Source organism: Stigmatopora nigra, chromosome 4 (genome assembly GCF_051989575.1).
Source record: "Stigmatopora nigra isolate UIUO_SnigA chromosome 4, RoL_Snig_1.1, whole genome shotgun sequence".
Classification (NCBI taxonomy): Eukaryota; Metazoa; Chordata; class Actinopteri; order Syngnathiformes; family Syngnathidae; genus Stigmatopora; species Stigmatopora nigra.
This window is the reverse complement of record NC_135511.1, coordinates 9,420,151-9,434,339: the sequence shown is the minus strand read 5'-3', so window position 1 is coordinate 9,434,339 and position 14,189 is coordinate 9,420,151. Positions and strand designations below refer to the sequence as shown.

The following is a 14,189-nucleotide window of genomic DNA, read 5'->3' as shown; positions in this document are numbered from 1 at the left end:
AAATGGGTTAGCTTGCCCTCCTCAGGGTTAAAATGAATTGGATGTCTCATTCCATCAATGTCATCAAATTCAATGTGAATGTCACCTATCATTAGATCAGATTAGAATTGAATTTCATCCCATATTTGAGATTTTGCCCAGGTAACTGCAGCAAGTATAGACACAGAAGACTTTACAGAACTAGGTTAAAAAAAATAAAAACTGGAGCCACACAGGAAATCCACAAGGTGGGGAGCTTCTACAAACTGAGACTGAAGTTAAATATGCAGAATGACCCATGCAAGCTGATCCACAGTCCCTCAGTAATATGGAGGTGATGATCTCCCTTGCCCAGAGCCTCCTGAACTGTCCTATCACCTGATCAGGAAAGTTTAGGAGGCAAGGAAGATGATCTCCAGAATAGGATGGAAATGAATGAGTTTGACATATTTGCATTTCATAGAAAATAATTTTATACAAGTTCAATGAGAACAACATCTTTGAATATAGGGTATAAGCTTAGCATTAAGCCCATTCTTTAAGTAGTTATCCCAATAGACCCACCCATTTCCAATCAGTAATAAAATAGTGGAGATACTGTACAGAGATGAGCTAGACGAGCTGCTCGGAGAAATGAAGCAAACGGGAATGCAGACATGGAATCAGCAAAGCAAGCAGGCCCGCTGAAGGGCTCAAACTCATGGGAGTGGAAAAGTTATGCTAATACGATGCAAAAGATGACTTCTCCGCCGTTATGACAATATTCATCATAAACACCCGAGAAAACAGCGGCAATAGTTATTAGAGCATGAGAAATGGGTTAGTTTGTAAAGCCAGAGAACAAATGTAATCACATGATGTTCAGGCCACTCAGCTAGATGCAAGATATGGATGCCAGAGCACTGATCAATAAATCAACTTTGGAGATATGATACACTGCGGCAAGGTAGACAAGTCCTGAGTGTGTGTGTGTGTGGAGATGAACCATAGCATCAGATTTGTTTGAGTGATAACAGTCAAGCTGTTGACAGCTACCTACACACAAACAGAGTAAGGTGTGAAATGATTTGTCATTTATCTGCATTGCTGCTGTCAAAGAGAACATGGGAAGCAGTTGACTATTTCGTGACATTTTCTTTTTAAACCAATATCAAGTTCACAAACCAATGCTTTCATCTTGATTAAGTATTGCAAAATAATTTAATCTTGTTCAAATAAAAATGAAACACTTCAAGATAAAGTACAGTCATCATTTATTATATATAAATACATATAAAACAATATAAACAAGTCACATTAATCTTAAATTTGTCAACAATTGGAACGAACAGGAAATTAGATGTAAACTGGAACAGCATCATTCCATCTGAAAACCTCTTCACTAACCTACGAGTATATCACATCAATCTTAGGAGCGCTGCTGCATTCACTTTGGGGATAAGATCATAACAGTAGACAGATGCTCCAGTTACTGAGCCAAAGACACCTTCCCTGCATGTTAGACTTTAATACTCAACTAACTATATTTCTTTTTGTATATTTTTTAACAATGAGCCCTAAAGCTCTAGAGGAACATCCCCCTGGTACACATCCCAGGGATCATTGGTCACACTTTTAAGAACATTTCACTGAAACTGGCACCATTAGCACCTGTGACTCCAGCCTTAGGTGGGAAACAACATCTAACACTCAACCAGACTTCCTTGTTCTCCATGCATGTGAAAGTTAACATTATCCTTGCAAAATTACCACCTCAGACATTTTGTGTGAACCATCTAAGACAAGAGAGCTGGCGATCTCATTTTTGAGAGTGAGCGTAGATCAAGGTTAGAGTCCCAGTCATGCTATAGGTGAAGCCCTACATCGAGTATGAATGTCACTTTCCTGTGGCTTTAGCAATGTGTATTCAAATACAAAAGCAAATCCCTTCGTCAGGTTTAAATATAACTTTGGTCATAATTTAAAGATTGTCTTTTATGAAAGTAGAAAATGCTGCAAAATAGCTTGTGCTGAACTTCCAACTAGTCATCTTTGTGGTTTGCATGGCCATTCATGACACCGTTGCTGTGGTGAGCCCATGTTTGAGCCTGCAGCACCTTTGGAAGCCTCTTGCCTTTGGTATAGGCGTGGTACCAGAAGTTAAGGAAGAGGAAGAGAAAGATGAGACCGTACAGGCCGATGATGTAGATGAAGATGGGGAACTGGTATTGGCAGTCGTGCAAGAAGAAGTACTGTGAGATGTGCGTGGTCACCATCACAAACTGAATCTGCACAGAAAACATGTTTAGCCCTCTACCACAGTGATTATCATCAGAATACAATTACACTGGTTCCATTTCCTACTCCTGCCACCTACTTTAACAATGTCAAATACAAAACAGTTTCAATTTTTCTGAAGGTTTTAGACTGGAAGTAGCACTGCACCTTGACAAAGTACTTTGCAATATTTTCCTCAATAAGCTAGGGAACATGACCTTGTTCAAATTATTATGAAGTGTTGATTGAGCAGTAATTTGGAAGGAATGGCTTATAATTCTACTCCAGTAAGACTTTTTTTTCATTTGCTTTCAAGTGGAATCAACAGTTACTGTAGGACTGAGAAAATTACCCCAAACCTATATCCAACTAATGTGCCTTTTCAAACAAAACATCTCTTCACATACGTTACGTTTGCACAAATGTTGGTTTGTAGAAGTGACAAAAATCAACCTGAAAGAGGAAGTAAAAATGTCATACCAGCTGAATGGTGGTGAGGTACTTCTTCCACCACAGATACTTCTGGTATTTGGGACCCAAGGCAGTCAGGCCATAGTAAGTGTACATGATGACATGGACAACACAGTTGAGCACGGCGTGGAAAGTCCCCATACCCCCTTGAGGAAGTGGAAAGGAAGTGTGACTTTGGTGCATGAATGGGAAAATAGGAGTATACAAGGAAGGAGATTGTACTACCTGCAGAAAAGCGCACACCAAACCACCAGGTAAATGGCATTATAGAATGATGATAAACGTGAAGAAATGTCACTTGGCTGTTTTTCTTCCTCAACACAAAGAAAACCTAGAGGAAAGTGAGGAAATAATCATCTCTCTGAATTCACTGACTAGTAGATCATGGCAACTTACTGTGTCAAGCATCTCAATGAACTTTGAAAAGTAGTAAAGCCAGCAAGTTGCCGCCATCTAGAGGTGGAAAAAAATAGTCACTATTCCTTCAATGTTGTGACAATCAAATTATCCAAAAAATACACTTGGCCTGCCTTTATATAATGTTAATGAAACTCACTTTTGACAAGCAAGTGCATTTTTGTTACAATGACAAAGCAACCATTTCACTTACTGGAATTGGAAGTTTGTGCATTGCTCACTGAAATTACTTTAAGTAATAGCCGAGTGTACATTTACAATCAAATCTAAAAAAAAAATTGTAAAAAAAATAGGATTCCATGCAAATTTACCCTCACGGCTTGTGGTGACTCCGAGTAGTCCACTAGGTCGCAATGAAAAGAGTATCCCGTTCCCCATCCAGACATGAAAAACTAGAATAAGAGTCCCATTTAATAAAACCTTTAACACCTTTTCTCAGTTGCGTCAGAAGTTGAAAAAAAAAAAAAATCACATGCTAATGAGTTTTACCTCATAGCACATGTAGAGCGACAGGGCCACCACACCAAAATTGTACACCACCAGGATGCCTTTGAGGTCAAAAGCTTTGCGATTCTCCATGAGGCGAGGGCCAAGTGACGTGACAAAAAAGATGTATGCCATGATAATGATGCTCTGCAGAACAGGGGATGACATAAGTAGCCAATTTTCCGTGCGAGCATCTGTAAAAGGAGATCATACAGTTCACTTGTACAGTTCCTTCTTAAACATTTAGTGAAAACAATGTAGGGAATCCTACCTGCATTTTGGATGAAGCCATCATACATGAGTAGCGCTGAAGTCTTTATACTGTTTATTTCCATTTTTTAGAGACTTCCAGGTAAATGAAAAGCAAGAAAGACAGTCAGGTTAAATACAAAACACACCTTTGAGTTGTTCTTCAATGGAGCTGTGCTATTTAATGACAATATATATACTAGCAATATGAGCATTTTGTTTGCAGAATAAAATGAAAAGGCAGTTTAGTTGACAACAACAGGGCCATGCAGGCCACACAAAGCAACAAGTGTCTGGGCAGTACAATAAGTGACAGTCTCACAGCAAACAGATTAAAGAGGGATTTATAATAGCTACATATTGCTACAAAATAAACCCTCCCTACCCAACAAGCCCTTACTTTTACAAATGAAGTATTTCACTGTCATCATCCACACATTGCCAAAGATTTGCTGAACATAAAAATAATTAAAAAGTTAAAGTGCAGGCTATTTTACAACACTTCCGAATTTGTAAAAGGCCAATGGTAATCGTTTAAAAAGAGCTGTGACCAAATTTGGATACTTGTTTTGACTTATCTGACCTTATTTGTACCTCCCAGAATTGATGCTGCCTAGACTTTTTAAACTTTGTTACCTTTAGTGAACTTTTATCTTAGTAAACAGCCAAAGAAAGTTATTTTTTTGTCATTTGTTAGATTTCTGTTGGATCACGATGTAAAAGACTACAATTACTTTAAACAGGCAACAAAGCATTAAATGCCAACCTGAGATAATTACCATTGCTTTCAAAATTTGGACTTTTATTAGCAAAGGCCTCAAACACTTGCCATGCATGCAATTAATTATATACAGCACATCAATTGTGCTCTTCAATTTAGCATTTCAGTGAGGTGAGAAAATAAAACACTGCAGTTTAAGGCAGAGCTGTCCAAACTAAGGCCTCCAGGATATATGAAGCCTCAGTTTAGATTTGAATCGAGTGCAGTAATTATGTGGCACACATGCATTACCCGTCTACACGCTGTTGCATTTCCCAGTTTTAACACTAGATGGAGAGTCACTTACTTGCACAACATGTTAAGATAATGTGAGAAACTGTAGATTCCATATCAATTTTAAGGAACCCCACTAGTCAGACATTAGATTCTACAGTAGTATAATTAATCAGTATATTAACAGTTAGTATAATAATTTGTTTGAATAAAATGCACAGCCAAGCAAGCTTTTCATTTTCTTCACCAAAAAAAAAACTCACCCATTCCCACAGCACAATAAAGTTTGACACTTCACCACATGAGGAAAATTAGGAAATCATGACTTAGTTTTAAAATGCCAAAATTGAAGCTTGAGCTCCCCCCCCCCCCCCTCCCTCTAGTCAAAGGTCACAGAACCGGTTTTCAAAAAGGTCGTTATCAAACCACAATCAATAGAAGTTAAAATATATAGTTCACATGCCAAAAACATAAACTGAATTTAATCAACTTTTATCATCTCTGCCTCACACTCAAAATAAGCATCTGCTGACATTTTTTTTTAAATAGAGCAAAAACTTGAGTTCACACACACGAGCTCATGCCAGTAATACCCACTGAAAACAAGACAAAAGATTGCTTGCATATGAGATGCGTTGACGCAAGAGTAGAAAAACAAGTATTCCTGCTATTGCACACCAATCACGTTCGATAAACTTAACCTGCCAACACATGGCATCCCTTCAAAGTTACATATTTACCTCCAATTGCCGGGAGAAGTGTCCGGTATGCAATCTGTCCCCTGAATTGTGGACTTCAAAAGAGGAAGAAATTTTAATACAAATAATGGAAATGAACCCCAGGAAAGAATATACAATAAGGTAGCTCACAGGTGTGTCGCGGGATGCTTCCAAGTGATCACGTGAGAGGAGAGTCTACGCTTTATACCCCTTATAAGGGGGCGGGTCTTCATTACCTCGACCGTTGATTGGCCGCCGGGCAGCCCAAATGAGACGTACTATAATCAGTCCTAGTCAAATCCTCATGAAGACGTCACTTTCAATCTAAGCGCATGAGTCACATATGCGGTCATAATGATCAGTCATAGATATAACAGAAACTGTACAATATGTACAATATGTTGCAATAGTTATCTCCCGGAAACCAAACTAATGGCATGCACATTTTAAAATCCAAATGTAACATGATTATATATTACAATTTAATTGTCAGCAGATTAGATAATTTGAAATGGAAATGTAAAGATGCATCTAGAAGCTGTAATGTTTCATCCCAAACTTGAGGAAAGTAAAATGTGTGAGGAGTTGTTTAAGGTCAGAAGAGCTGATACACATGGTGTGCAGACGATACACAGCACCATGCAGACAATCTTGGCACGATTGCTCCTTGATTGCATGTTTGTATTTCCATTCCCTATCTTATGTGTGACTCAAGGTCTTTAATTGTTGCATTTCTAGCTCATAGTGGAACAGACAGAAGCACAAGGCTACTGTAAGAAAGTTGACAAAAATATTTACTTAAATATTTTATTCTTCAGTAATTTAAATAATATTTTAACTATTTCTTCCACACTTTTTTTGCATTCTTTCATTTTATGTGCCACTTATCCTCTAGCATCGAAATGGTAAACAGTCAATCACAGCAGTATTTGACAACCTTTTTAATAAGAATATAATACTTTTTTAAAAGTTTAAAATCCAACAAAAGATGGCGCTCCTAAAAAAAACAATTTAATGCAACCTCAAACAAAATGCTAATGTGCCCAAGGCCGTTAGAGTAAGGCGTTGCTATGTATCATTTTTGTCTCGTTGAAGGTTTCGACAGGGCCACCCCTGCAACACCCCTAACATAAACACAGATGCTAATTTTAAGAAGGAATGACAAAAGACAATCTTATCTTAAAAATTCAAGGGTCACTCCCATCCTTAGAGAAACTAGTGTTGGCAGAAAACATAAAATCACAAGTAAAGATCATTCACATATGCATAAGAGTCCTCTCACTGTCCAAACACTTTAAATAGCAACTACGTAAACCGGACACAATCACCAATATGTCATGATGTGAGGATTGTTGTTCCACAAGAGGATTTTTGTAGTCCTTGAATCTGCAACTTTGCTAGCACCATAATCAAGTCATCACAGTCCATTGTTGAAACCTTGGAGCATTGTTATCACCAAGTTGTGTGTCTGCAGCAAGGACAAAGAAATGGTAAGCTACATGGCATCAAACTGTTAAATCTGATAGTGGGTGTCACAGTGACATCAAAAGGAGCACCCAAAAGAGGAAAAGCTTGCATGGTGACTTCAGAGTCTCATCACTAGAGCAGCTAGCAACAAAAAAAATCCCTATCGTTCATCTTGGTAGGCTGGTCCACAAGTGCTTTGAAATACAGGCCAGCGACTCTGCTGTCCTCGCTTGCTGATCCGTGACGACCGCCAAGAAAACGATACACACTGTGAAAGGGCCTTTAGTCTTCATCGCTGCTCCATGCATCTTGTAAGGCGGGATTCACTAATGATTTGACATTCTGTAAAATGAAAATTCCATCATCATCATCATTACAAACAATGACATACAGTAGTGCATTTGAAATGGGTTTTTATTCCTGGGAAACAAGTTGAATACCATTTTAAACTACAGTAACATTAATAATGATACTGTGTTGATAATTCAATTTGAAAGAGTTAAATAATGACAATATTTAAATACGCCAAACATTAATGTTTAAAAAGAGAAACCTAAAGAAATGATTACAGGATTTCAAAAGTTTAAGCTACAATGCTAGAAGAGGTTGTTTAACACTGCAGAGGTTGAAACCCATTGCAATGCTACGCAAAGGCAGGCATTTTGTAAAATAAAACACTGAAAAAATCGCAAGTGGTTTCTAATCATCTTCAAACGGATAGCGCTCGCCTTTCTTTAAATAGTTTTTCAGAGCTTTGTTGTATGAAGTGATGAAGCCTGCTGGAATGAGAAGTGAAATACCAGTTAAGACAATCGGAAAATTCCAGTTGTGAGGAATTCAATGCCATGAGAATGAAATGACCAATTAAATGAGAATTACTCAATGGCTCGAAACTTACAATGATGAAAGTGGTGACGTTAGTGTGCCTGTGTGCAGGCTGTATGCACAAAAGCGCAGTGTCAACTCGTCTGAAATCCTTGGCAATAATCTTGGTTTAAATCAGACTAAATCTCTCTTGTCACAGGGCATTCAGGAATACTGAATTTGTTCACATTTTGTTAAATGCAACCATGTTGGAAGAAATAATTTAACGGAGTTTTCTATTAATTATTCTGTGCTAAAAAGTTTAACATGTCAAAAGTACTGTCTATATAAAGAACATAGGGAACTAGAAAATGAGGTAATGGTTTTGGAAGTTCCTGAATGTTGCTAAACATTGTTAGCTGATAACTTGAATTAACTGGCAAACACCTGACGATTAGGCCACACCTCAAACGCTCTGCTTCCATGGTTGAAATGTGAAAATCAAGAAAAAGCAGCCAAGAAATCAGATGAACTTTTCAACTCAGGATCTCTTCATAAAATAGACAGTATGAGGAAAGATTACATACAGCTAAAAAGGAAACATCTCAAAACCAGGAAGCTAAAACATGGTCACAAAAGGGTATTGATACCAGCAAAACTGTTCAAAAGTGGCTTGAGGATAATAAAGTCAATGTCTTGAAGTGGTCATCACAAAACCCTAATTTTAACACCTTCAAAGTGAACAAGACCACCAAAAAAACCTGACTCGATTGAACATTTTTTTTAGTATTGTCAGGAGCTTAGGGATAGTTCTCCAAAACGCTTAACCCAATTCCTGCAGTTAAACGGAAATACTTTACGACAGTATGTCTATGTATGTAAACGTTTGATCTTCAAGAAAATTATCAAAAATTCTCCCTCATTAATGGTCCACTCAACCAAATGACATCATTTTGGTAATCTTGACTGACCTGAAACCAAACCGGTTTAGTCTGATTCTACTTCAGACAGTGCTGCATAGAAATAACATGAGTGTTTTTGCAATCCGATTGCCTTCAACTGTAGATTAGGGTGAGTTATGTATGTGTGAAATAGATGACTTATCATTTGGAACGGAAGTGCATTGTTACATTTGTAAGTTAAAATGAGTGTCACCTTATCTGAGTCATCCTCAATATCTGGGCATCGCAGAACTGGAACCCATGCCAGTATGTTACCATCTTTACCTGCACTGTACAGCACCTACACATGAGAAAAAGACATTTTAAAAAGAACATCTAAGCCCACAGAACCCACACAAAGTTGTTTTAACAAAAGAAAAATGTGGACAGAAACATGCGTTAAGATCATGGATGACAATTTAAAGATGGGTGGCTTCTTTGCCATGTGTTAAGTAGTTTGACTGCATTCCGATAGTGAATTACAAACATAACATGTGCATGACACAATACACTAAAAGTGGGATGGGATAGATCTCCTTTTTGAATTTTAAATTGTTTGCTTGGGAACATCTCACCTGGTGGTCAGGGTGAAACTCACAGCAGTCCACGTGGTTGTAATGACCCCGCAGCATGGTGACCAGCTCACCAGTGTACAAGCCATATATGGCCACCGAGTTGCCGTATGGTACAAATACAAACTCGGGACTACATCCCCGCGACACTGTGAGCTGACGCCTTTTGCGGCTTCCGTTGTTCACTTTCCCGTAGTTAACCTGAGGTGGGTAGGAAAGATTATCTAAAATATTGGTCACAGTTTACACCATGCATGAGTTGAAGGCTTCACTTTATTATGTTTGGGAAATGTGTCCAGTAATTCTTGTTAAAATGTGCCTGTCTGATTTCTACTGCTATATATCTATGAGCCAGTTCAGGTCTGTTGCTCTGTGATCCCACGAGAAAGGACCTCTCCCACTTAGGTGACTCTTGTCTTCCAACGGAAACAGAAAGAGCGAGAGTATGTGTGTGCACCATAGCAACCTTGGCACAAGTCAAGCAGCAAATCTGAACAGGGGGGCTGCTTATAGAGCTCAGGGCAAATTTGCCAGCTTCCCCAAGCTATATTTCAGATGATGATGTCATAATATCGGCAGCTAAATAAATCCTCAACTAGTTTAAGAATGCAACCGGATAATTTAACAACATGTAATTATAGTCTGACAATATACAACATACCAAGGTGTTTTCTCCTGTAGCGCTGTTCCAGAGACGCATGCGATCATCAGTCCCAGATGTGAGCAGGTACAGGCCATCACTGGTAAAACACAGGCCGTTCACCCTGCCATTGTGGGCCGTGTTCACTAGGGTAGCGACAGGAAGAACATTGGTTACCCTACCATAACACCTTTGTTGATTCTAAGTAATCTGCATCATGATAAGACCTTAAATTCTAATTAAGACAACTGGATGCATCCAAATGCTTTCCATACATGAAAAGCACGCCATTTTTTTGTCTTCTTAATATTAGGAAGAATATGAAGGTGAAAAAATAGAAAAAAGGCCATTTGTTGCTAAAAAAAAAGAAGACATCAATAAAACAATTTTTTAACGAGTAACAATACAATTTACAGAACAAAAGCCCTACAATTATAAGATTAAACTTGTTAGGAAACACACCTGCCTCAGAAGCAGCTTTTGACTTGTCTCCGTTGTGCTGATCCAGAGTAAACAGACAAGCCGATGCCCGACGTACATCCCACACTCTCACTTTGCTGTCGGCACTAGGAGACAAATCAACAATCTTGTTTTATCCAATAAGGGCAAGCCCATGAGGCACCTGACTGATGAGTTAAATGTCTTTATTGTTCAAAACTCACATTAATCTCACATATCAAAACAAATATCTGATGTAGTGCAGTTATGAACCACTGACAATTCAATAATAATGAAAAATATGTTTTTAAATGCCTTGATTGATAGTAGTGCCCATCCAAAGTGAACATAATTATGTATGTGAAGAGGGAATTGGGCAGGTGTAACTATTGTTGTTGTTTTAAAAAAAAAATTCAGTCCATGGGGATTTAACACGCACCCAAATTGATTATCAGGCAGGTGTGAGGTTATCTGTTTTTTCAAACCTGTCCTGTTCAGCTGCACAGTTAGACAGAATAATAGATCTGAATGCCTTTTAGTGCGGTGCCAGTTGTTTTCAAAATAATTTACAGTCCAAGGAGAGAGAGAGAGCAGCACATTGGTCCCACTAGATTAATTAGAAGGTCTAATGTAGCATAAAACAGGTGGGGGGCTGCATCAGCCATATGCTTCAGTGACATGTCTAAGTAGATTTAGAGATGTGCCACCATATTCTTTGACTCTGGGCCGTCATGTCGCCAGATGGCCGAGAAGGAGAACGACAAGAAAAATTGGTGGGATCATCTAATGCCTGTTATTTTTGTCGGTGATGTGTGTCTGTGGGAAAATTACATTCATCGGAGACGTCATTAGGTAGAGCTGCTCAATATTATAAATCCCAACACTAAATGAGTGTAAGTGGCATTCACCAATTCTAAATGCAAGTACCACAGAACATAAACAATGCTTACCTGGCAGAGGCTAAGATATGTTCGTATCTTGGTGACCATCGAACAGACAAGACCTCGGCTCTGTGACCTGAGGTAGGGATAAAGTTGTTTTTCATTCAATTGGGGAGGGGGGTGAATGTTATGTATTTGGTTATCCATAGCTACATCCAGACAAACTGAAATATCATCATATAAAATGTATTATTTTCAATTGTTCAATTAAAAAACTGAAAACATATTCTACTACAGATATATAAATGGTACTTGGGATCAAATGAATCAACATTGTATAATATTTTAATTTATTGAGGTCGGTACTAAATTGCTAGAAAATGTATTTACCCCGCCCTGCAATTGGCTGGCCGCCATTGGAGGGTGTGCCCTGTCTGGTGCCTGTAGCTGGCTGGGATAGGCTCCAGCACCCTGGCGACCATTGTGAGGAGGTATGGAAAATGACAGTATTTACCAAAATTCTGCTATTTTTTGCATATGTATCACGCTAAAATATCTTTAAAATCAACTGACCATTTTAACATAAAAAAGAAAAAACAATTAACCTTTGAGACCCAAACTCTTGCAAGTCATGCATTTTTGATGAGTGTGAGTGTGTGTATGTTTGCAGTCCAGCGTACTAACCATGCAGGATATGGATCTTTGAGCCGGATTTCAGGTCACACAGCTGTATTTTAGGATTTTTGGTGCCAACTAAAAACACACACAAAAAAATAACATTCTGTCACACATTCCTTTCGAACAATACATATTGTACTGGTTGCAAAACCCTACAAGGGAGTGGTGATTGAAGTAAGCTACAAAAACCTGCCTTCCAGGTTTTCAGAAACAAGGTGTGGTAGAATTACATCATAGCAACAACGATTTACATCAAAAGTTGCACCAATGCAATCAGAGGAGAATCAATGTCAATTAGAGAATGTGAAATTCAGCAAAAATACAAATATCAAATTAAATGATTGACTTTTTTTAAATAACACATTTAAAAGATGACCTCTCGAGCCACAAACAAACAGGCATGTCATTGAGAAAGAGACCTTTTTGTCTCAGAGGTACCGGTAAAACAGCATCCGGTATGGGTAACTAGTTGTTCCTGCTCGGTAATGTGGTGGTACAGCATGTATAACTCACATTACACGTGTCTATGTCCTTGAGGCCAGACCTAGAGGCAACCTGGGTATATTCCACTTCTGACCTCTGAAGCGAACGTGTCGACGTTTAAAGGATAGTAAAAGGGGCGTTGTCACATCTACTCAAAGGGGTATAAATAGCCAGATAGATGTCCCTTTTGGCAAGCTTCAGCTCATTCCGCTGTTACGTTCAGCAAGTGCATGATGATTCAATACATACCTGCAATTAGACTGTGCTTCCTGGCGATGGGAGACAGGTGATGGCTGTAGACGTTGCCCTCAAACTCAAAAACTTCAGCAGGCTGAGAGAGCACCAAAAGAAATAGGAGTAAGCATTTGTTTATATGACTATATCAAGTGTGGGGAAAACGGGGGGCTTAAAAATGGTTCTAAAATTGTCAGTCAGTCAGATCTAAACTTGGTTTTTGACAACAGCTAATCTAGATTAAATCCAAAAAATGAACTCAGAGGAATCAATTGTGCCACAACTTTGGAAATAACTTTCTGTGTAAGTTTCTTAAATTGGTGTATGAGTTACCTTTAGAATCTCAGTGTCCCAAACCTTCATCGTCTTGTCAAAGGAACTGGATACAAACATGCCTGTGTCATAAGGATACCATTGGACTGTCTCCACACTGAATTTGTGGGCATACTTGCTGGACCTGAATTTATGTACATAAAAATGGTTAATTTTAGGGAAAAAAATTGTTTGGCTATCAATAGGATGCTGCCCTCTAGTGGAGATACAGTGTAAATGGTGCGAAAGCTCACCTGCCAACAGTGGAAACAGCTTTGCAGGTGTACTGCGTTTTCCCAGTTAAGTTTTCCAGGTCATAGATGACAATCACTCCATCAGCACCCCCAGACAACATGCTAAAAAATGCACACTCAGGAAATGAAACTAGTAATTTGATAACTTGATAAAATCCAAAACAAAGCACCGCCAAGTCATTTTGAAAGGTATTTACCATAAAAATAATACAATGAGAAATAAAGAAGAAAAAGGTGCAAAAACAGCCTGGATATAATTTGTATTTCTTTAGTTCATAAACAAAGGAAGACATTTGACTTACTATTTTCCTTCTATTACTTCAATGTCAATTGTGTTGACGCCATTTGCGTGGATTCTGTCCATTTCTCTGTCCGCATTCAACTCCAGGCTCAGGACCCTTTTAAAGATGTAGAAATAATTGATGTTGAGATTCGCATGGATCCAAGGGCTTCAGCATTAATACATTGAAATATTTTCTGGCGATGCGCTTTTGATTACCTTCTCGTCGACTCCACACGTTTAAGTCGAAGAGGGTCATCCAGGCCAGCCCTCCTCGCTGCCAAATAACCCAACATTGTTTCAAAGTAACAAAATATTGAGTTGAATCAGTGTATTGACAAGATTTGCTCAATGTTAACCACAGTGCTAGCATGCTATCAAACAAGAAGTGAAAATGTACTAAAAAAGGAAAGACATTTCTTATGCTATTGGACATTAACACGCACTTTCAACTCTTAAACTGTGACATTGTCTAGTAGTTTGTAGACTCTACAATCGATATAGTGTGCTCATAATTAAGTAGATGTTTTTCCAAGTATATTTTTCTGAACAAAACAAAGCGCTTGATGAGGGTTTCCGGTAACAAAAGAGCTGATTGGTTCATGAATTTGTCTTGCATCCAACCAAAAGGCAT

General features: G+C 38.4%; 2 protein-coding genes across 2 annotated transcripts; both read right to left on the bottom strand.

Annotated features, from left to right (window-relative positions):
• Positions 1-1,215: 1,215 nt before the first annotated feature.
• Positions 1,216-5,762, bottom strand: LOC144195515 (very long chain fatty acid elongase 7-like). Its single transcript, XM_077715217.1, has 9 exons — positions 5,722-5,762; positions 5,593-5,645; positions 3,881-3,954; positions 3,613-3,803; positions 3,435-3,515; positions 3,103-3,159; positions 2,932-3,037; positions 2,716-2,852; positions 1,216-2,246 (listed from the first exon to the last, which is right to left on the bottom strand). Exons 3-9 carry the CDS (start codon positions 3,942-3,944, stop codon positions 2,001-2,003), a joined length of 882 nt encoding a protein of 293 aa, XP_077571343.1. The 5' UTR covers positions 3,945-3,954; positions 5,593-5,645; positions 5,722-5,762; the 3' UTR covers positions 1,216-2,000.
• A 602-nt stretch (positions 5,763-6,364) lies between these two features.
• On the bottom strand, positions 6,365-14,155 carry LOC144195614 (DNA excision repair protein ERCC-8-like). The gene is made up of 12 exons (XM_077715371.1): positions 13,775-14,155; positions 13,578-13,673; positions 13,276-13,377; positions 13,043-13,166; positions 12,725-12,806; positions 11,999-12,067; positions 11,384-11,450; positions 10,458-10,561; positions 10,017-10,141; positions 9,359-9,556; positions 8,998-9,084; positions 6,365-7,380 (listed from the first exon to the last, which is right to left on the bottom strand). Exons 1-12 carry the CDS (start codon positions 13,849-13,851, stop codon positions 7,321-7,323), a joined length of 1,191 nt encoding a protein of 396 aa, XP_077571497.1. The 5' UTR covers positions 13,852-14,155; the 3' UTR covers positions 6,365-7,320.
• Positions 14,156-14,189: the final 34 nt, after the last annotated feature.